Raw genomic sequence first — 24,728 nt, forward strand, 5'->3', positions numbered from 1 at the left:
TTTCTAATATTCAATGTTTTATTTACCCAATTCCTCTATTACAACAAGTACATAACTTTAATAAGGAAACATAATTTGGAACGAGCGTCTTTCACCGTAAACCAAAACTCAAGTAGCGTTAATAATGATTGCACTCAACAATTAACGGTTTTTAAGTGCCAGGACCGGTGGTGATAACGTGGGTAGTGAACGCGCGCTTTATAGAAACCAATAATAATGACAATAATAAAATAAAAAAAATGTTACACGATAAATGTTAAATGACGAAAACTAAGTCAAATTATATATCGTCGTTGTCAAACCAAAATCTGCTATGTGCAATTTTTTAGATTTTTACTTTTTGACCTTTTCGGATAGTTCACAGCCCTATCTACCGTATAAAAAAAATCGTTGTGTCTATAGCTTTAATATTTATCTATAGCTTTCATTTGATTTAATTCTTAAAAATTCACTTTCATTTAAAATTTTATACGAAAATGTTTTTACTAGTTAATTCAAAATAGAGTTTTTGCACATGGCAGATTTTGGTTTGACAGTGACGATATATCACTTACAGGTGTATGAAAATATAATAACAATTCATATTCACATCAAAAATTATCTTGTAAAACTCTCTTGTATCAGACATCTCTCTACTCTAAACTTTCTGAGAATCAAAACATGTACATAGGTACTATATAGCATGCATGTAAAAGTGATCATTTACAGTGAAGTTGACAAATGAAAATTAAAGTTAGATGTCGCTAGCATAGCTTCATCCGTAGACAATATCTATAATGTCTATATGGATATCAGTTGTTAAATTGGTTAATTGTTTCTATTCGAAAAAAAATTGACAATACAGAGCACATTTTTCTGTGCATGCAGAAAGATTTTAGATCCATGCGTATTCTCACGTCTACTCTAGCGCTCACAAGTTTAATATCATTGAGTTCGCCGGTTTTAAAAACTTTCCTATGCTTCCTCCGATGTAGGTACTTTTAAACTTTAGAATGCCTCTATCACTTCCGGTATCCATGATATGTACCACATGCTGATATGTTTGCTAATGCAAGAAAAATAATAAGAAATTTATATCTAACAAAATCTGACGTTATTTACGCTAATAATAAATTATTTGAGTTGTACTTCTCATTACATACAAGTGACGTAAAAGTGACTCCCTAAATGCATAAACGTCATAAGGGGACGTCCATTAATTACGTGAGGCGTTTTTGAGAATTTTTTGATCCCCTCTCCTCCCTTGGTGAGATATCGTAAGATTTTTCTCAACTCCCTCCTCCTCTAATCTCACTCCCCCTCCCTCCTCCTCTAATCTCACGCGAGATTCTTCAAAACTTCTATTTGGACGGTAAACATGTAGGATTATTGAGAGAAAAAAAACTTGCTCTGCGAAGTTCGGACGAATACGAACAATAGGTACTATTTTTCCAGATTTGTCCATATTTTATTCTAGAAATAATTATTCACGCAATTTTACACCGTTTTCTGCGAGAAATATAATTGAGTGATATTTGCCAAGACCCCCCTCCTCCCTAATTGAGATTTGGAAAAAAATTGTTTGATCCCCTCCCCCCCCTAGCACACCTCACGTAATTAATGGACGCCCCCTAATTAGAGTAACACGGTGAAATAAAATTATAATAGGCCGCTCTGGAAACTTCGTGTGGCGCTCAAAACGGCTGCGTCACTTCACTGTACCCACAGCACGTACGAGTTCATTTCAAATTAGGATTAATGAACATGCCAAAACTCGTGCATCCACAGATAGCAGTTGAGGTAGTAGAGTAATTTAGGACAACAAAAACGTTACATATAGAATTATCTGTATACTGTACATAACATTCCTGTTGTTTATACATTACCCAAAATGTTCTTTCTTCATTATTAAAATCGCGTTTTTTTTCTTCTTCTTCTTCTATGAAGCTTATAAGAGTGTATCAGAACAAACAAAGTAAGTACATGCACGTTAGGACTTTAGCATTGCACACTACTGTGTTTGCTTTGAGACGCTCTATTGTCACTTGGTGTTTTCTTGTTAACTTCAATGGAAACGGACTTGTCTGTTCTTTGTTTCAACTCCGATTCATACAACAAAAATAGTTTGTTGGAATTCTGATATTAACACCCTAACCCAGTTTTGCGGTAGGCAGCGGCTTGGCTCTGCCCTTGGCATTGCTGAAGTCCATGGGCGACGGTAACCACTCACCATCAGGTGGGCCGTATGCTCGTCTGCCTACAAAGGCAATAAAAAAAATATATATATATATTTTTAACCTCAGTCGATATTGAACGAGCGGCTAATGTTCATGTATGAACAATGATACAATTCATGTATGAATCAATCAAAGCGATGTAAGTTTTTTAAGACACATCTATACTAATATTATAAAGCTGAAGAGTTTGTTTGAACGCGCTAATCTCAGGAAGTACTGGTCCGAATTGAAAAATTATTTCAGTGTTAGATAGCTCATTTACTGAGGAAGGCTATAGGCTATATAACATCACGGTAAGACTAATTACAAGTGGAGCACCCATTAATAACGTTTCAAAATATGTTGACTTTCTACGTAAATGAAGAGGGGGGTAAAATTTAGCGTTATGCCAAAGTAACTATTCCACGCGGACGGAGTCGCGGGCAAAAGCTAGTATTACATAACAGCTTTCAACAAAAAGATAATAAATACATACATATGTACCGACGATAGAGTGACACGTAAATGTTATAAGTAGTGGCTTGACTGGTGCTTTTCGCATTGTCTCTGTACAAGAAAGACGGTATCAAGTTTAGTAAACAACGACTAGGTGGGTGGAGCTTTTTGGCCTTCGTTGGTAATAAATAACGGTATATAATCTTGAAATAGTAAACTAGGTATCTCAATTTGAAAGTAACCCGATTAATTTTTATTTAGAGATCGTACTTAATTTACCTACATGTACAAGTTAAAGGACACGTTGTGCAAATGCTATGAACAAGAAATTCACCACCAATGTTTAAATTTAAAAGTTCTTAAAGCTATGTTATAGGTTGACTAGCTCCAAATCAAACGAAGCTACGATAGGAAATTATGTATTTGAGAGTGACTATGCCGCTTCCAAGACAATACGCTTTCCGGTCTAAAGAGCATATCGGCTTTCCAATGTAGCTGAGAAACTTCTTATATTTTAGCGGCATTCAGTTGATATTTGCCTCGTAATGGTAACTCCTTAATCTCAGGGAGCGGGCGTGACTTTTTCCATTATCACAAAAATAAAAAAAAGCTATTTTTCGGACTAAACGTTTTTTTTAGTTGCACGCTATTACATAATTCTCAGCGTATCTGATTTTTAAAATTGAGCGTCGTGTCGAACTCACCTATAATATTTTAATCACCTAATAAACTAGTGACTAAAATGGAGACACTACACACATGTATCAGCTGAGAGCTGGCAATAAACTGGTGTTGCACCTTAGTACTTCAGTGGGTAATGATGAAACCGGAGCTGTCTACTGTAAACATCCACTGAATGGAATTCGCGATGTCTGTCGCCCGGTTCTGTTTGCGATAATAATGTAATTATTTCAAACTTTTCATAGAAACTACTAGCCACGCGTTTCAATGTTTTTTTTTGTTTTATTGCTTAGATGGGTTGGACGAACTCACAGACCACCTGGTGTTAAGTGGTTTTGTGGAGCCCATAGACATCTACGACGTAAAAGCGCCACCCACCTCGAGATATAAGTTCTAAGGTCTCAAGTACCTATAGTTACAACGGCTACCCCACCCTTCAAACCGAAACGCATTACTGCTTCACTTATTTATGAACTTTAATAGGTTTCTGTATTTGTACAAAAATCACAATAACCAAATAATGAAAAGAGAACATGTTTTTTATTTATTTACAATAAGTATAAAGTTAATATTAGTGAAATCTACTGTGATGACGAATTCTGTGTTAGATGATTATGCCGAATCTACTTAACTATCAATTTCTCTATCAGAGAAGCAATAATCTAATTTACTTAAAGATTTCTACAAAATAATTCGAATACATTTAATGTCCGTATGTCAAAAGCCTAGCAAAGGTTCTGAATCCCAGGGGTGATTAAGATCGATGGCACTAGAATCGAGGCGAGAAAGAACATGAGAATTGTTTTAACCCTATACTAAAATGTATCTCTAAGCTTTTTACAATGGGATGTAAGAGAAACGCTACTTGAAGACTGGTGCTAATGCTGTTCTAGGTGAAAAATAAATAAATTTAAATGCATCACATACAACAGCTGCCAAAACTACTTTCGATTTGATTTTTTTTATTTTTTTTTTATTGCTTAGATGGATGGACGAGCTCACAGCCCACCTGGTGTTAAGTGGTTACTGGAGCCCATAGACATCTACAACGTAAATGCGCCACCCACCTCGAGATATAAGATCTAAGGTCTCAGTATAGTTACAACGGCTACCCCACCCTTCGAACCGAAACGCATTACTGCGGATCACGGCGGAAATAGGCGGGGTGGTGGTACCTACCCGTGCGGACTCACAAGAGGTCCTACCACCAGTAATTACGCAAATTATAATTATGCGGGTTTGGTTTTTATTACACGATGTTATTCCTTCACCGTGGAAGTCAATCGTGAACATTTGTTGAGTACGTATTTCATTAGAAAAATTGGTACCCGCCTGCGGGATTCGAACACCGGTGCATCGCTACATACGAATGCACCGGACGTCTTATCCTTTAGGCCACGACAACTTTAATTTACGATTACACGAAATCTTAATTTAATTTATGATTACACGAATCTAAACGTCGATTCTTTAAACCGATAAGCAAGACTATCGGTTAATATAACCCATTTCAACAAAAGTAAATATGTATTATGATCTTTTATTTCTAATCTCGAAGTTTAGCTCCACCTCATATCTTCCTATGTGTGTTGTAGAAGGCGACTCAGGAAATTTATCGAAAAATTCTCTAAGCATACTAGCATACCCACTGCGATCGGCCAAAGCCATTACGTACTGTTAGTAGGACCTGCACATATAAAAGATAATCATAGCTTACTGGTGATAAGGCGTTTTGTAGGCCCGCACATTTGCCACACGGTACCACTACCTCACCTATTTTTACCCTGAAGAAGTAATACGTTTCGGTATGAAGGGTGGGGCAGCCGTTGTACTATAAAACTGAGACTTAGCACTCATGCATCAAGATGGGAGGTGCTATTTTCGTTGTTGATATCTATAGGCTACGGTTAAAACAAAATTTGAAGTTTGAGATCGTCTTTATGCAATATAATTGACAGAATATATCCTCTTTATGATACTTATAAACTTCGATAACCACTTAATACCAGGTCGGCTGAGAGCTAGTCTGACCATCTAGACCAAAAAAAAGCAATTATCTATTAACAAGATAATTGGTCGCACGCGCTTGAATTGTTTTGCAACCAAAGAATCTCCGGAATTATTAAACAGGGCGACGCGTTGATATTTATTCTTTCTTAGGAATGTTGTGAGTTTTCAATAAGTCACGTGTCTGGCGATCGTATTAAAATTTGCGATAGTATCGTTCACTGTCGTACCAAGAACCGTCGCGATGGGACAATTCATGGATGGGTGGTTAGAGTTTAGGTACCATTTATTAATGCTAATATCTAGATATATTTAAATGTGTATTTTAAGTTACGCAAAGTTTTAACGATTGATTAAAATAACGATGTTGATGAGGAAACTATTTTATAAAGAAATCTTATGATATTTGTTCTTTTTTCTAGATTCTGTTTCTTTCCATCACCACCGGCAGGTATGAAAGTGAAGTAAAGGTATTTTCCATAGTGAAAATAAATTGTATTATCTGACGAATGCCCAATCTAATTAGCAGAATCTGTTATTGTGGATATGCCTAAGCTAAGAAATTAGGTAGGCGAGCCACCGTTGTTGCTGCGTTAAATATTTTATCATACTATTGAAGGAAAATAGTGCGCTTTTAGATGTTTTCTATAGACGTGTATAGAGATTGTTCTTTGTTGTTTGTTCGGTCGTAAATAGGGCGAGGTTACCTGGGACTTCAAAACGGCGCATGTGCTAGGAAGCTCCCGGGCTGAGCTCAATGCATGAAGTTTCCGAGCGTATATAGGTACGTAAGTATTCCGAAGAATCTTCGACTCAATTTATGTAGGTACACATCGCTCACATGTAAAGACAATTCTTTCTAAAGGAATTTAATTTTCTCGACAAACACGCGTATTACGGTACATTTATGTAAGGTATTACGTTGATAAAATAATTTAAGTCTTAACGGCTTACGCAGGGCGGCGGTACGCAAAGGACTTTTGGAATTTTTTATTATTATTTGTTTACCAGAACAAATTAAATTGTATTATATGTCAATGTAGCTTAAAAATTTTCGCCATATTTATCGTAATTTCGGTTATCATATAATTAATACATATACATACTAGCTCTGAATTAGGTGATCTATGCTAGAAGTCATGTTTCCTAGCTAGAGCAAACTTAAAAAGCATTCTAGCTTGAAGTTGTATGGTTTGTAAGAGTAATTGAAAAAAAGGACTTTATTCTCTATTTACTTAAACAAGGCAGGCTAATTTTATACCACAAATATCTACAATATTCGATTATTGAATTGTAGTTTGTAGACATGTACGCTCTAAAGGTTTCTACAAGGGCATAATACTGCTTCAGTGGTCGACCTTTGTTGTTTTACCATCAGATTTTCAAGATCACGACAGTTACGTAATCCTAATAAAACACAACCAGTAGTAATCATTTTATTCAAGTCCGACCAATTACTGTCCTTAACAGTAATCCACTATACTGTACACCGAAATTTTTAAATATAAAACGGTGATACATTTTACTTACAAACATGGAGATTAATTAAAATTTGTTTTCATAAATCTAAAGATATACATGATTTGTCTATGAAAAAAAAAAACATTTTGGTGGCAGAACCTTTATTGTTTTAGATGCTTCACATAAATAAACATTATGAATTTGTCATTATGGCATATTACAATATTCAAAGAGTTAAAACATTTAAAATCTACTCTATTTAATAACATCAATACACATATTCAACACCAAAATTAAATACTGATTACAAGATTAACACATTTCATTCATTTAAGTTTAAAATACTACATCACTAACAGGGAACACAACACCTATTTTGGAATATTGATTTTCATAAACAAGTATTTGAGATATTAAAGAAAAAGGTAAAAACAAAACAAAAAGCAATATAAACATACAGCCATGTCTCACATACCCTGTAGTTACACATATCTTGATTTTCACCACCATAATATTGTAAAAATAATATTATCATACTTATGAGTAAGGTAAACAGGATCAAAAATATAATTTTTAAATAGAGATTCATTAGAGCTTAACATATTATGTTCTAAAGAAATGTCAATAAATCAGACTCACAAGTTTTATTCCAGGAATGTGCAGGTCTTAAAGCTAAGAGGGGCACAGCTACGAATGTTTCATTCTAATTCATCCACTTTGGGGTATATAATTCTAAAGTTACCTCTAACACCGATTAATATTTAAAACATCAAACACCAAGAATATAGTAATTAAATTACGAGTAATATTCGAGACACATTGCGTTCGCGAGCTGACCTTATGGTTATAATTTACTTTTTCTAAATCACAATAATTATTCTATTCTCTTAAATAATGAAACTATAAACAACTAAATAACCATAACAAAATTTGACAATTATAATGGCAAGATGTAACAGCCAGGTTTCTTAAGTACTTTTTTGAAGAATCCGCTACAATCTACTAAGAGCATAATTCATGAAAAATTAATTATGCTTCAACTGACAATAATCTTGACAGTTGTAGAAATCTACATTTAGATTTCATAGTTGCGAAACTTGGAGAGGACCTCAGAGGGTGGTTCTTGATTGCCAGTTCCCCAGCGTCCCCAGAGAGCAGCTCCGCCCTCAGAAGCCCGACGCGTAGCAGGGTTACTGGGGCCAAGGCTAGATGGACCTGATGGCTTGCTTCCATCTCCTTCCAACATGCGATCCTTAGTATTAGGCTTGGACCAGTGCATGGACTGCTGCACATGATCTTTCATACCCAACCACTGCTTGAAGCCCATAGCTATACCACTACGACGCCACTTGTCATACAGAGCACGCTTGGATGGATCACACAGAATCTCCTTGGCTTCCTAAATAGAACATTAAGAAAAGATGAAACACAATTATAAACAACCAAAACTTATAATCTGGACATTAACATTATTTGAATTAATACATGCCTTCAACTTCTGAAACTTCATTTCAGCTTCTTTTTCACCATCGTTTTTGTCAGGGTGGTGTTGCAGGGCAAGTATCTTATATTCTGCAGTTATTTGCTCCACCTGTTCAAAATTACAAACATAATTCATTCAATCCCATCCAATACAGAGACAGTAAATATTGTATTTAATTATTTAATTTTAAAATGCAAAATAAATGTTTTTGTTTTTTTTTCACAATGTTCTTTCAAGTTACATTTGTATGGACTTGTATGTAATTATAGCATGTATATTGGTATCTAATTATATTGTGAATATTTAGGTGCTTAAGATATTAATTATAATTTAAAGTAATTTGTCAAGTTGTTTTTAATATTACTATGGGAGACCATGGCAGCAAAACAAAAAGTAAACAAATATGTACCACACAGGATGTTAAGGATAAAGGATGTTAAACAACCAAAATCGAATATAATTTCTATTATCTATCATTATTAATTACATGGACACTAAAAAAAATACTTGCATTTGAGTACATTCATAAACCTACATACATACGTAAAACGTAAAGAGGAAAAACCTACAACCGACGTCATTCAGTTTTCTCTTTCTCATAAAATCCAATTTAGATTAATAGTATCAAACTTATTGTGAAACAGATTAAAGTTAGTTTAAATATGATGTCTAGATGTAGGTCACCTGGGGCTCGCTGGTGAAATAAGGTCATTGAGCAGATCCGAGATAATCGATACCAACCTTTCTAACAATTTTGTAACATTCCTTTCTATGAAATATTTTTTTATAAAATCTAAGTATGTACTTACAGTTGAGTTTTCATCACAACCCAGTAGGGCGTAGTAGTCATCATCTGGGTTTCTTTGATAATTCAATATTTCGTCCACGCCAGTCATTGTAACGACCCTCCCGTAGAAAACCCCAGCAAAGACTGACTCAGGCTGTCAGAGGGTGGAGGGGTGGCGGGCGGGGAGTTAGCTCTACTTTGCTAAATGAGTGAAGGAGGCGGAGGACGGAGTTACGTTTGAATTGGCAGGAACTGGGAGGAAAGGAGGAATGGAGGCTAGCATTGAGCAGAGACCCATTTCATTGACTCAGTGAGTCTTCTCATAATTGTTATTGTGATATTAGTTAGTCTTTTTTCGACGCCTGGTTTGGTGCCGAGCTTTTTCTCATTTTAAGTGACTTATTGAGAAATATCTGTTTTGAGATTATTAATTGCTTTGATCCGTCGTTTAATTCTGCCCAGAATTTGTTCTATTCACGATTATTGAAGAGTAAAAAACATCCCGTTATTTTCCTTAATTTACAGATCGAAGATCTTTATTAAGTTCGGATAACCAGCTGGTGACACAATGTGTGTTTAGATTACTTTAGATCTGTAGGGGTAGGGACAGAGGTTGTTAGGTAAACAAAATTCTACATAGTCAGAACTCAGAACATGCGGCTGCGCCCGCAAGCTCCGTTGCCTATTACTTTTTAAGTTCAGTCGCTAATAAACGCTCCGATTAATCAGTTGTCTTATTTAATTATCTCACTTCCGATAACGCCCTGAACCATTATAGAACACTACCAAAATAACACCAAAAGATCCAATCCTTAAATTTTCGATCTGGATTATTAGATTTAAATAACGAGCAAGGTCGAAATTGACTTCTGTAAGAGTTGAAAACGATGATGGGGGGCGGATCCATTTCAGATAAAATCAGAGACCCAATAACAAATTTTTTCAAAAATATTAATTAATTTGCGTTCAACTAAACGAAGTCTTATGGAAAAGACACCCGAAGCATTCGTATCAAGCGATGCTGTAAGCTGATCAGCCGTTGCTGTAAAACTGAAACTTCAAACTCATGTCTGAAAGTGGTTGGCGGCATTAACGTGGTTGATATCTATGGGTTTTGGTGATCAATTAACATCAGGTCCGCCGTGAGCTCGTTCAGCTTAGCAATAAAAGTAACATATAAGTATTGATTTTGTTTTAATTAAATTTTGGTGTACAATAAAACATGTTCTACTCTACTTTACTTATTCTGGTCCTATCTAGTCTGATCGCATCATGTCACCTTTCAATCAGCCACACTGTCATCTTTGGTTCTCATCTAGTCAGCAAAAAAGCAGAGCATTTTTTTATTTATGTATATTATTTTTGGTTAAAGTTTATATAAACATTTGTAGTATGTGCTCCAACTTGATTTGATAATTTGTTTTCTTATTATAAATATTACTTTTTTGTTTGAACTATTTTAGTTGTTGACTGAAGCGCCTGCAAGTGTTAAATATGAATGCAATGTCATATTAAATACTATTAGGACGAGCAAATGACCAGGCGTTTTTTATTAAAACAAACCGCTATCACCTTTGAATGCATTTTTTATTGCTTAAACTAGTGTACAAGTTCACGGCCAGTGTTAAATGATTCATAGAAATCACAATGCAATCACATCTTGACTCTTGACGACTATACCTCGATTGTATATAATAGTAACTACGCAAATTATATTTTTTCCTAGTTTGATTTTTATTACTTACACGATTTCATTCCTTAATCGCAGAAGTCATTTGTGAACATTCTTAAAATACGTATTTCATTGGAAAACATTGTTTCTGTGGGCATTTGAAAATGATAGGAGTACATAGGCGGCACTGAAAATTTCGGGAATTAACGAAGTGACACAACATTACTATTTAAAAATGTATTTATTGCTTTTCGAAGTATTCTCCGCGAAATTTGACACATTTTTCCATACGATGGAACCAATCATTGGAGCAACCATTCCATTCGGAAGTTGGGGTCTGGCCGTTTTGTAGGCGTCCACAGCTTCTTCGGGTGATGAAAATCTCTGTCCACGCAATTTATTCTTTATTTTAGGGAAAGTATAGAAATCATTAGGGTTTAGGTTGGGGCTGTACGGCGGATGGTCTAATAATTCTATGTTTTCTTGCTCTAAAAACTCTTTTGTTCTGTGTGCGGTGTGAGAACTCGCATTGTCGTGATGGAGGATGATGCGGCGGTTGCAGTTCTCTTTACGGAGTTCAGAAACGCCCTGTGGCAAACAAATGCTAGCATACCATTCTGCATTAACCGTTCTTTGTCCCTCAAGAGGAATAATCGTAACATGGCTGGTTTTGGAGACAAACGTGGCCACCATTTTTTTTGCAACACTCCGTGAACGAACAATTTTTGTTGGCTTTAACTCATTTTTGAACACCCAAACTAGTGACTGGTTTTTTGTTTCGGGTTCGTACGCGTATATCCAGGATTCGTCACCTGATACAATGTTGTATACAGCATTTGAGGATCCTACGTGGAATCTTTCGAGAGCTCTGACGCACCAAGTAACGCGAGCCGCTTTTTGCTCTTCACAGAGCGAATGCGGTATCCATCGGGAAAACAACTTTTTTACACCTAATTGTTCATGCAAGATTATTTGTATTTGACTCATGCCAATGTCTAAAGTTTTTTTTTTTTTTTTTTTTCCACAGGAGAAAATCGCCGGGTCCCCACCCGCGCGGCAGGTGGGGTATGTGGGAGTTGAACCTCACTAAAAACTCCTGCCGCTCACAACCGGCGCCCTACCTCGGACCGGGCCGGAGCCCAGTCGGGGCTATTGAAACGGCGGGACAGGGTTGACGCAGAGCACATTACATCCATCCCACCGTCCCACGGACGCCGGACCGGTGGCCGCCAGCGACACGACCACCGGTTCCCTCGTTCAGCGGGCCGAGAGCCCGCTTTGATGGCGCCGCGTTACACCTTCCCCCAGAGCGGTCAGGGTAACGCGGTCTACCATCACCCGGCTTCCTATTGCGGGTGGGCGTGCAAAGCACGCCACCCCACGTCTGCGTCTCTCCCCGCACAAAACGGGTGGGACCCCTAGCTCTTAGGGGGCCAGGTCACGGATACGACCCCGGTCCCGACCCCCTGCTCGGCGGCGGCGGGTTTCTGCGTAGTGAGGAGAGCTTTCCCTCACTCGCCCCGCCGCCTCCTTCTGCGAGATGGTGCACTCGCAGAAGTCGAGCATAGCCTTCCATGACTCATCGCTGCCAAGCATCGACGCCACGACGTCAGGCAGCGACAAGTCAGGTCCTATCTTTGCGACCAGGACACGGCGCTGCATCTCTCAAGCGGGGCAGACAGCGAGCGTATGCTCCGCCGTGTCCAGGTCGTGTCCACAATGGTGACACCTCGTCGTCGGCTCAGCCCCTATCCGGCGCAGGTACTTCCCGAAGCATCCGTGCCCGGTCAGCACCTGCACCAGACGAAAGGTGAGACGTCCCTCGCCACGATTCACCCAGTCATCAAAGACCGGGTAAACCGCCTCGACGGTCCGTAGCCCCCACGTGGGGTTGGCCAATCGCCTCGACAATTTCTAAAGTTGCCTGAATTTCGCGGTATGTCACATGTCGATCTTCCTCAATCAGCTTACGCACAGCATCAACGTTTTCTTGGGTGACTGCAGTTTTTGGACGACCTTGACGGGGATCATCACTGAGCTTGACACGTCCACGTTGAAACTCAGCAAACCAGCGATAAATTGTGGTTTTGGATGGGGCTTCATCACCAAATGCAGAAATCATCCGGTCAACACACTGTTTTTGTGTTAAACCACTTCGAAAGTCATAATAAATCATCGCTCTTGAATTTTCTCGAGTCAATTCCATTTTCTCAACGACTAAACAAGTTTGACAAAACCTTGTGACAAGACCGAGAATCTTTTTTTAAATAAATAAATGGTATTCGATTTTTAAAACCAAGGAGTTTTCAATTAAAAAGATTTTAATATGACAGGAACAGTGGAAATATTCCATTCCCGATACTTTTAGTGCAGCCCTCGTACATCAGGCGTCCCAACATAACGACGACGACTTCGTATGTTGGTGTAGGTCAAAGTGTATAGTAATAAGTAGGTGCATAATATAATTGTACGTCCAATCGATACTACTTTATTCTTTTGGACTTTTATTACTTTTGGACTTTTATGTTGAGTTATGTAATGTGTGTTTTATTTTTTTTTATTTCGTTTCACTATTTTCTTCGGTTTTCGCGAGTTGTAAACATAATTAAAACTGCTTATAAGATATATTTTTTTAATGGCTTGTAATGAAACCTGAATCACGCTAACAACATTTTCAAGATAAGATTGCACATAGTATATAAGTTCCGCACAATAACATTCAGGGTATCGGTCTACCGAATAATTTCACCTGCTCGGTGAAAAATCCCCCCTTTTTCGATTCCCCCAAAATTATGATTGGTGAACGAGCTCACGTTCCTTCTTCTATTAAGTGGTTACCGGAGCCCATTGACATTGCTACGTGAATGTTGCCACCCACTACATTATAGTTTTGCTGATTGTAGGACGCTTTGCTGTAATTCTACGGGTAGGTACTTCAGTATTACTATCATCATTATACTCGTACATACGTCACAATAAGGTAATATATGTGTCGAAGTATTTGACTTGGATGCCTCTACGGAACACATTTCGAAAAACGTTCTAAATTGTGACACATTGGATTAAACGTCAAAGTCCAAAGTATTTTTAACATACTTATTTTATTATTGGATTAAACGTCAAAGTATTTTTAACATACATATTTTATTATTGTACATTCACGGTCTGGCTATCAATACTCGCTCAATAAAAAATTTATTAAATTTGAAATTGGAACCTGTTATTTTCATTTAGTATCTACCTATTTATTCCGTTTAATCATCTTCGTGATTAAAATAGAGTGGGGCAATAGAGAACCGAATTGCTCTAATTACATGAAGTAGATATAAAGTCAAATTCATTTTTTAAATATGAAAGATGTCGATTTAATATTTTTGGAATGTTGATGTCCTCCTCCTTGCGTCGTTCTCCTCGTTACTGAGGGTCGTGACTCCCTCGCTGCATCAATCTCTCTTCTACGACTGCTGCGATCCTTGGCCTCGTGGAGGGCATCGTGGAGCTTGATCGAGATATAAAAAAATATATAACCTGTTTGTGACTAAAATATTCGGAAAAAATCCTACGCAGAAGTAAAATAAAATAATTTATAGTATAAAACCCAGAATCTAGTCGAATATTTTAAAGGATGACCTAATACCTGCTGCTAATAAGAGAAGCACCGGTTATTAATTAGCCATTAACCGAAAATCAAAATACGACAGGTTAATAAAATAAAACCAACTTGTCAGGCGGCATACCAGGGAAAGTCACAGTTTTTTTTTTTTCTTTTGAGCAAAACACGCTTGGTGGAAAGGAACGTTTTTGACTGAAAACTGAAGACTGGTCATCATATAGTCCCGATCTACATACCCTTAATTATGCTTGATGTCTCTTTTACATATATATATATATACAACATATTTTAAACGAACTATTCATTTGGAGTACCTAAAACATTTGATGCGAGTGGCAATAACGAATTCTATCAGAGAAATTGTGTGTTTTATTCGAAAACTGACCATTATTTCGAGGGCTATGAAACTGTATACTGGCAATGTTATATAAAACGTGAATGAAAATCATTTCAATGAAAGCTGCTATTTTTACTACATTTTTATATTAGTGTTATAAGCTAACATACACTGCATGTACAATAAACGTTTGTGTAAAAAAATAAAAAATAATAATTGTAACTATAGGCTAATTGAAACATTCAAAGCTGGATATACCTACCATTTAACCTTAAAGGAGAGTCGTCAACAGGTCTAAAGCACAGAATACAGGTGACCATCAATACGTGCCCGTACACATAAGAAGGCTGACGACATTGCATATTCCATGCATGCTCTAGACATTGGCGTCTCAACGCGCTTTTGCATCAAAAATAGCCACTGAAGACGCGCTAAAACGAAGTTTACGCTCAGCCCGCCGACCGCCACGGCCGTGCGTTACACTCCGATCAATAAAGATCACGCGAACTACATTATATTACGAATGTTTTCTCTCGCGAGTTATGATTTAAATTAATCTTATGTTTTGTCGCCGTGCGCCCTGTCAACGAACCGGTCGTACGAAGATCTTCCATCTTTGGCAGCGGAAGTAGCGGCGGATGTCCCGGCGATGGGTGAGCAGTGGCATATGTAATGCTTAACAACAATGCTCGCAGCCTCGTTCTCACATTTTCTATTCGGCGGGTGTCTCTGCCGAAAGTTTGTCAACCTTTTAATTTTTTGTTTAGATTCATTTATAATTCCTTAAAGCAGATCCACACTGTCTATATGTTATACAGGGATATAACATCTTTACGTTGATATAACATCTTACGATTTACGTGCGATGACGTTGACGGCACTAGTGAATCTTTGGACGACCTTTTGTTTTTGATCAGTTGTTTTAACTTTTTACGATTAAAGATCTTTAAATGTAAATTCATTACGTGAGCATAAACAATTTTTCATTACAGTGCAAGTTAGGTAATACCTATTAATATTAAATGTACAGAGACAGTACCGCCAATTTAACTTTCTTGTTTTCAAGTAAATAATTTTACAAGCAATAAGCTGAAAGTAAATATGCTTTGAATTTTTCTATGTGCAAATCTGAATAATAATTAAATTTAAGCTACTTATATATAATACCTATATGTTAAATGAGCAGCCTTACGTTTTATTCAAGCAACGAAAGTTTTCCGATAAGATAGGTAGATAACGTTCTTGCGTGTGTAATTATGTATCGGGTGTACGAGAGACAAAGAAAGGTGGCGGTGGACGGATTCTCGTGATGATAGCGTAAACAAAAAAATATAGACTATACCCTACTGCGTGCTTAAATTATAATGAATACAAGAACATTAAAATAATAAATGTAAAACTAATAAAGCATCAAGTATTCGCATAGGTTCCTACTATGGATGTGACAAGGATACTGCAGTGCACACGAACACGATCTGCGGCGCATTTGAGAAACAGTACAATACCCTAGTCGCAAAATTGAAAACAAACAACTTCTCTTTGCCGAGTGGGGCTACGATCTTTAATAGCGATGCATATCAATAATGTACTAAAATAATATACTAAAAACCTTTTAGAGTGTTTTTTTTGTAAACAATATTGTCATGTGATCTGATGTCGATGTCGATTTCAAGTCGTGACCTAAACGATAATATGTTATCGTATCGAGCGATGACTCTATGCCGATGTTCATATCCTGCATGCACTAATTTTCTAATGTACATACTTAATATACGAAATGTTCACGAAAAACTTCTATGATAAAGAATAGCATTGTGTGATAAAAACCAAATACGCAAAAATTATAATTTGCTTAACTGCTATACCACACTAAGAGATAGACCTCAAGTTTCTGAGTGGCCGCTTTCACGATCTTTCGAGTTTAGCTTTATCTATAGGCTTTTTTTTTTTTATTGCCTTTGTAGGCAGACGAGCATACGGCCCACCTGATGGTAAGTGGTCACCGTCGCTCATGGACGTCAGCAATGCCAGGGGCAGAGCCAAGCCGCTGCCTACCATAAAGTACTCTCCGCAAGCCTCGTTTGAAGAAGGACATGTCATAGATAGGCTCCAGTAACCTACGGAAATAATAAAAAACAAATTGTCATTCGGCTTCACGTAAGTTTAGTCAATGCGAAATGAAAAAAAAAAAGGTTGTAGTTAAAGAAAGATTGATGATGTAGAGATTGGACATGTCGTAAAATTGTAATTCATGATTTTAGGTATTTTAAATAGATAATACCAACATTTTATTTTCCAATTGATACTTATTACGATGACGATGAGTAAATTTTAATTTAACGTTTAAAAATGTAAAATGTCTGTCCTAAGTAAATCTCGGGCCAAATCGATACTTTAAGTTTCTTAGTTACATAGTTTTGAATATTAAACACCCGATTACTTGACCTTCGAGCTCCACAAGAACTAGCCAAGTTTTTGTTGTTTTATGAAACTAAATTTGAAAGCAAAATTAAACAAAACATACAAGGAGGAAACAATAAACATACAATAAATAATGTAATCAGTAAATTCATATAATTTTTATAAAATTAAATAATAAATGACACTATGTAGGTAGGTATACGTGTATGAAAACAAGGGTACAACTCGGTAAAGTTATCGTCAAATCTATGGTACGTGTGACATTGAAGGAATGATGTACGGTTAGTCGCGCCAAATGCTATGGATACTCTTATGGTGACGGCTTGCTGGACTCTATTCAAAGAAGGCATCAATTAATTGATTAACATGCATAGTTTGTAGCGGTGGGTTAAAATGGGCCCGAGTATAACGACTTAATCACTGGCTTCTGTAAATAAACCGATTTACCAACGTTGGCACGTGCGCATGCGGTTTGTTTACCTGCTCGTTATAACTGATCAATAGCCATAAGGGATTTTCGAGATGTTTACGAAGAAATGTTTCATGTAATACGAACTGTATAACGAAAATAGTACCTGGTATTCTGTTTATTAATCGTACTTTGATCTCTATCTCCTACTTGTCCAAGGGACAAAATGAGACATGAATTATTAAGAGCCCAAACAATAAAATAAAACAGCCGATTTGAAGAAAAGATTTTAAAATTATTTTTTCTATAGATGGGTAGACGATTTTAAAGCCTACGTGGTATACAATGATCACCGGAGCCCATGGGCATTACAAATCGAATGCCGTCACCTTGATTGAACCTTGATTCAAAGAAGGCTATCTTACTCATCGAACTGAAACGCATCGCTTCTTCGCGGCAGAAATAGATAGGATGATACCTATCCGTGCTGGCTTACAATACGCCCAAATACCAGTATAATCGACAGATCACGATGCTGCCCACTCTCCTATGAATGCCTCAGTCGCCTTTACGACACCCACGGGAACAGATTTATTCTATTCTAGTACAACATGACAGCCAAAAAATCACCTGGCCTTATTAATAGCCGTGACGCAATACTGGTCCCATTGCGTTTATCTTCATGGCGTTTCGGAGCACAATTTTTGCTACTTGTCAATCAACTATAGATCGAGCCCCCCTTTTCTTCGGTCTTTCCGAAGAAAATTTCCTTTATCTTAGGTTTAAAAATATGTAGCTATTAGCGACAGGTGGTGGCTTTTTTGTAATTTTACCGGTGTCCATAAATGATTGTGGACATTTACGATCATGTTAAAAATAAACTTATGTTCTTTCGGTGGCAAAAAACGAATGGGTATTGCGTAACAGTAAAACTTCACGAAATAATAGCAGGGAAAGATCGCTTTCTTTAATAAACATGTGGTACTCGTTATCTTCGATTTAGTTATATGTTCACAAGAAGTGTTCTTGTTCATTAATTAGTAAGTAGGTATTAAATCATTTATTTGTTGTTTCGTAGCAAGCTCGTTATAACGACTCGATAACCAAAATGTTTAACGCTTTCTAAGAATAATGTCGATACCTCTTTGAGGATTGATGTACCACATACATGTCGATGCTTAATTAAACAGCGCAATTATTATGAGAATGGTATTTAATATGCTATATATAATATTATAATAATTTAGATTTAAATTATTGTAATTGAAAAATGTTTTATGTAGGTATTTAACCAAATGATTTACGTATTTCAATTTTGGCGGACTTGCTATATTTACTACAGACTATAACACTTTATAGTGTACGCGGCCAGTTGTAGGTACAGGGATACCAATGTACAATCCGCAATTTGATATCACAGCCAGAATGTCCGCTTTCAAACATAAGGTCGAAAACTTATTGACATAATATAGTTAATAATGTTAATGGATAAATAAAATTACGATTATGTGATACTTCAAATGGGTGATAAAATTGCCATTTCATTTATATCGCTGTTTAGTTCATTTCTTGAATCATGTAAAGTCCATTTTGTGAATTGTTGTAGTGCTAAAACTGCTAAAATCTATACTCGTAGCTTTTACTGATGGTAGGACCTCTTGTGAGTCCGCGCGGGAAGGTACCACCACCCTGCCTGTTTCTGCCGTGAAGCAGTAATTCGCTTCGGTTTGAAGTGCGGGGTAGCCGTTGTAACTATACTTGAGACCTTAGAACTTATATCAAGGTGGGTGGCGCATTTACGTTGTAGATGTCTATGGGCTCCAATAACCACTTTTATTAATACCGGCTGGGCTGTGAGCTAGTCCACCCATCTAAGCAATAAAAAAATATATGTTTTTTTATACAGAAGTACATACGCGTGAAATGGAAAACTGTTATTCATTATGATATAGGTTATCGAACTTCGAATTTAGGTTGAGTAGGTGTTCATAAGCATCCGATATCTGGTTATTGTCAGTATTACGATATAAATTTTATAACAATAGCTTCCACGCCGGAACTAGCTGACCCAGTTTTCAGAAGAAATGGTTATGTTTATTTACACACATCCACTTTCCAACTTGTGTTGTTGTAATGAGTTGTTGCTTCCTATTGCTTAAGTTTTCAATAAACGTGATCGTTACTTGTCGAAATGGCCAAACGAACTTTGAGTCAGGAAACTTAGAATGATTTATATCCCGTCTAGTTTTTAAACGTAAGCCACGTTTTATCAGCAGTACCATTATTTAGAGTAGACAAGATAATCTAGCACATTTAATAATCTATTGCACAGAAAAAAGTTATATTATTGTAGGCACAGGGAAAACATACAGATTGTTTTCCCTGGGCCTACAATTTATATTACTTTTAAATAATTTAAAATAAACTTCATTTAAATAAATACATAGGTACCAGTAATAAATCAATTTTTTTCACTTACTATGCTATTTATTTTACATTTTATTTTTCAAAAAGAAAATTTAATGCAAACGTGTAATAGGAATTTTAAAAAATTACAGCGTTTTATTAGGTATTGTTTTGTATTAAGTGATGCTTTAACGAAGAATAGGCGGTCATTTGCGGTTACAAGGCAATCAGTTTTAGTACATACGTCAATTTTGTATTAGTCGATACCTCAATTCAAATAAAATAATGTAAGTATATTTTATATTCGTTAACGGAACTTTTTTGTTCTCTAAAAAATCTACATGTTTATTTATTAATTTAATATTTAAAAAAATACGTAAACATAAATTTTGCTTTGAATTAAATCCAGGGATGTAATTCATAATATGTATTATGCTGTTTTTATTTCTATGTTCTGAAAAGTAATTATGATTGAATTAGAAATTCGATTTTTTTGTTAAATAATTCCACTTTTGTCGTCACAATCCTTCCTTTCATTTTCTTCATTTTTATATGAAAAGGGAAATAAATAAAAATGGAACCTCGACACAAGACGTTATACCACCATTTTCCCTGCACAAGGAACTATTGGAAATAAAATACGTTTTTTCCCAAGCTTTCGATTAATTGATTCTGATCGAACGGAAGCATCCAATTGTTTCTCCGGTCATCGGTCTGAGGTCCGTCTTACATACAATAGCCATCAGTTGTGAATGGGATTTATAATTCCTTTATCTTTGTCTGCTTTTATCTTTAACTAGCTGACCCGGCAGACTTCGTAGTGCCTCAATTGATAAATAAAAGACCTAAACTTTTATATAAAATAAACTTAAAACAAACAAAAGGAATCCGTCCGACGGGGGACACGTCAAAGGAAAAACAAAATTGTAATTTTTTTATATAATTCCGTGCATTTTCATATTTATCTACCTTTTAAACCTTCTCTGGACTTCCACAATTAATTCAAGACCAAAATTTGCCAAATCGGTCCAGCCATTCTCGAGTTTTAGTGAGACTAACGAACAGCAATTCATTTTTATATAATATATAGGTATAGATTAAAATTATACGAATACTACAGATTTATTTAATTGAAGACTAAGTAAAGTAAAGTCGTTACGTTTAATACAGTTAATAAAGTTAAAGTTTGGTGGTGTTGGAGTCTCCTGGGAATACCAGACAGAATCTTAGTCGGTCAAATATCATTGCACTTGTCGCTGACGTCGTGGGTACGATGTCTAGCAGCAACGAATCTTGGAGGACGATGTTCAAATTCTGTGAGATCACTCTATCTCGCAGTAAGAGGTGGCGGAGAGTTACATACAGACTTTTTTCTCTATGTATCGATCTGCCACAATCGATCCGCAGCAGGCTAACCGCTTCCGCCCAGCTTCAGCTTCTGTATAAGGCGGCCTGAATGTCTGTCATGGACAATGTAGAGTCATCAAACATCCTTGGATTAGTCGTGTGTCTTGTTGGAGTGTTGACCGCGGTCGCCGCTTCTATTTCTTACGATTCTTTCGCGGACGGAGCTTAGACGTTCGGGCGAGAGTGCAGGGAAGTCGTTTAGTGATGCTTTTATAAAAAAACTAGCTTTACCCGTCCGCTTCGGTGGGCATTTAAAATTAACATTATTATTTCTCACCCCCACAAAGATTCTCATCATTAACGCCCCCGCAACTGGCGTAGGGAGTCCAACACTCATATAAATATTAGCCTATCCATTAATAACATGTATTTTCTACACGTATACGAAGTTTCAAGTCGATCGGATGCATCGTTCAGTAGTTATAACGGCACATCCGTAAAAACCACTGTAAATTTCTATATTACTATAGATAACTAATTAAATAAAAAACATTTTTAGTAACATAGAATTACTCAGTCAAAAGGATATTTCATGTTCTAATGAAGACCGGTTAAAATGGAATATCAACTAAGTAATTCTATTTTTAGGTCTAAGTAACAGCTGCTGGTCTTAATCTAAATGTTGCTATTTCAATCAAAATTTAGTGCTTTGAGATAGTTCGTATGACTAATGAAGGATTTTAATCACACACCGAGGAGAGCTAAGCGTGCTCTTTGCAAAAATAAATCGCTGCACCGCATTCCGTGAACGCGCTGCGGATTTTGAACTCAGATCCAGTTATTTTAATACTGGTGACTAATGAAATTTATTTGTTGTGTTACTTGTTAGGTACTTGGGAATTTTCTTTAATCTAATCAAACTAGTTCGGATACTGAACAATTTTTCCAGCGTTCATAAAAATAAATATATTCAATGGAATTGATATTTTTATTAATTACTAGCTGACCCGGCAGACTTCGTAGTGCCTTAATCGATAAATAAAAGACCTAAACTTTTGTCTAGAATAAACTTAAAACAAACAAAAGGAATCCGTCCGACGGGGGACAGATCAAAGAGAAAACAAAATTGTCATTTTTATTTAATTCCGAGCATTTTCATATTTATCTACCTTTTAAGCCTTCCCTGGACTTTCGCAAATAATTCTAAACCAAAATTAACCAAATCGGTCCAGCCGTTCTCGAGTTTTAGCCAAACTAACGAGCAGCAATTCATTTTTATTTATATAGATTCGTTAACTTTAATCAGAGAAATCTTGTGTTCTTAATTTAATTCAAGTGAACATTGTTTAACATTGGTAACATTGGTAACAGTGGCATGATAATGAAATTGTACCGACAGGACCGCCAGCGGGTTCAGTATTTTAAAACGTTTGATGGTGTAAATCGTAAAGTAAGCTTTGTTTTGGAGCAGATGCAAGTAAACACGGTCTCTCCAACATCTGGTGTATTTTTTTTGTTTCAACAAAACAGAGACGCAATTGTTGAAACCGTCGACAAAATTTTACCCATTATAAAATGAAATTGAAATCGTTTGTGTTTGTATGATATTTCTTTAATCTTTATAATTTCTCGTCAATTAGTTCCTTTATTAGTCATTAATTTTATCAACGCCTTTTGAAATTAAGATAAACGCCATTTAATAAGAAAAATGCATTCAATACGTACTTAAAATTAGGATAATCTAGCTGCTCTGCTACTGCTAAGCAAAATGGCTTGTATTCCTGTCGTTGGAAAAAGTTAGTTAAAAAGAAGTTTTTTTGGAGTAGATGCCCGAATGCTACAACATTACCAACGTACTTTTAAGAACTTTAAACTCACAGGATTGTACGGTTGCTATGTTTAAATCTTGATTTCATCAATATTTATATGAAATGAAATTTATTTGTGTAGTTCTTTGTTTCTAATTAACAATAAAATTCGGTTATTTATCTTTTTGGACTGGACAACAAAACTAGTTGTATGATCAAGAAGCTCACGATGTCATTCGACTTTTTGTCGCAATGAAATATCGCGATTTCAGAATAATAGCCTACGTCAAAGTTCTCATATTTCGGGTGGATGCAGTGAGGGATTGACACTGTAGTAACTTGTAAAAAACATTTTTATGGATGAATGCAATTGATTGTTAAAAAATATGCCCTTCAATTCATCATACAATGCAGTTAAATATCACATTGTAAAGATGATTTGTAAATGCATAAATTTTTTTAAAGATTGCATCTCTTCATTTTATTCTCTCGTATACATCTTTTAATTCTGGATAAACTAACAGATTTATATAATATTTACGTGCAAACGAACACACGTTAGTAAATACCTAGTCAGGTCATAAATTCTGTCACATGTTTAATGTAAAATAATTGAAATAAGTTTATTCATTATGTAACCATTCATATACCAAAATTAACTTAACAAAACATAGATTCTTATGACACTAAAGTTTATTCAAAATGACCTCCGTGATTTTGAATACAGGCCTTCAATCTGCGCGGCCAGTCGTCTATTGCAGCACGAACGAGGTTCATGTCAATATCGGCGGCTGCCTTAATCAAGGATGTCTTGAGTGACTCCAAATTGGGATGAGGCTTTGAGCACGCCTTTTCCTCCAAGTGTTGCCATATCTTGTAATCTAACGGATTTAAATCTGGACTGGAGGAGGGCCAGTCTTCGTGCCGGATGAAGTCGATTTCACGCGCTGCCAGCCAGTCTTGTGTGCTCTTCGCTCTATGAGCTGGCGCCGAATCTTGTTGGAATACCCAGTGCCTGTTATTGAACATGGTATGAGAAACAGGTTCCACAAGGTTCGTCAGGACTGTATTTTGATACACAACTGCATTCGTTTTTACACCTTTCTCACAAAAATGTACCTCTGTTAAGCCCCAATAAGAAACTCCCAACCATACCATGAGCGAGGATGGAAAATAACCTCGTTGGACACCCGGAATACGGTTGATCGCTTCTTCACTACTGTGTGCGTACACCTTATCATTTTGTTTGTTGTAGCTCTCTTCTACGGTAAAAATTTTTTCATCCGAAAAAAGAATTTCCCGATATTTTTTTCCCGCGTACCGCTTCAACAAAGCGCGGCATCTCTTCAGTCTCAGGTCCATTAGACGAGCATTCAAACGATGTCCTGTTTTTCTTCGATATGCCCGAAGCCTTAAGTCTTCATTTAACACCCTTTTCACCGTGGTTCTGCTTAACCCCATCTGAAGGGCCAACAGTTTCTGCTTACGTTTGGGATTTCTTTGAATTCGCGCCTTCACAGCTTTTATCACTGCTGGAGTCCTAACAGACCGAGGGCGACCACTTCTTGACCTGTCGTCTACACTAGAGTCTTCATTGTATCGTTTGATGTTACGATAATCGAATCTTTTGGTTATATTCAAAATT

General features: G+C 36.5%; 2 protein-coding genes and 1 long non-coding RNA gene across 4 annotated transcripts in view; 2 read left to right on the forward strand and 1 right to left on the reverse strand.

Annotated features, from left to right (window-relative positions):
- Positions 1-24,728, forward strand: part of LOC149501776 (uncharacterized) — a 423,933-nt gene that overhangs the window by 335,549 nt on the left and 63,656 nt on the right. The window lies entirely within an intron of this gene.
- On the reverse strand, positions 6,945-9,250 carry jdp (DnaJ domain-containing protein). 2 transcript variants are annotated; one of them, XM_028178652.2, is made up of 3 exons: positions 9,093-9,250; positions 8,290-8,391; positions 6,945-8,199 (listed from the first exon to the last, which is right to left on the reverse strand). In XM_028178652.2, exons 1-3 carry the CDS (start codon positions 9,177-9,179, stop codon positions 7,876-7,878), a joined length of 513 nt encoding a protein of 170 aa, XP_028034453.1. In that variant the 5' UTR covers positions 9,180-9,250; the 3' UTR covers positions 6,945-7,875. The 2 variants fall into 2 exon arrangements, with proteins under 2 accessions (XP_028034453.1, XP_089587718.1); XM_089731592.1 differs by having other exon boundaries at positions 6,945-8,195; positions 8,286-8,391.
- Positions 15,327-24,728, forward strand: part of stumps (DBB domain-containing protein stumps) — a 33,041-nt gene continuing 23,639 nt past the window's right edge. The window contains exon 1 of the mRNA XM_028178626.2: positions 15,327-15,345. Coding sequence (XP_028034427.2) covers positions 15,342-15,345 — 4 coding nt within the window. The 5' untranslated portion in view covers positions 15,327-15,341. The remainder of the gene's footprint in view (positions 15,346-24,728) is intronic.

Source organism: Bombyx mandarina, chromosome 12, assembly GCF_030267445.1.
Source record: "Bombyx mandarina strain Sakado chromosome 12, ASM3026744v2".
In the NCBI taxonomy this organism is placed as follows: domain Eukaryota; kingdom Metazoa; phylum Arthropoda; class Insecta; order Lepidoptera; family Bombycidae; genus Bombyx; species Bombyx mandarina.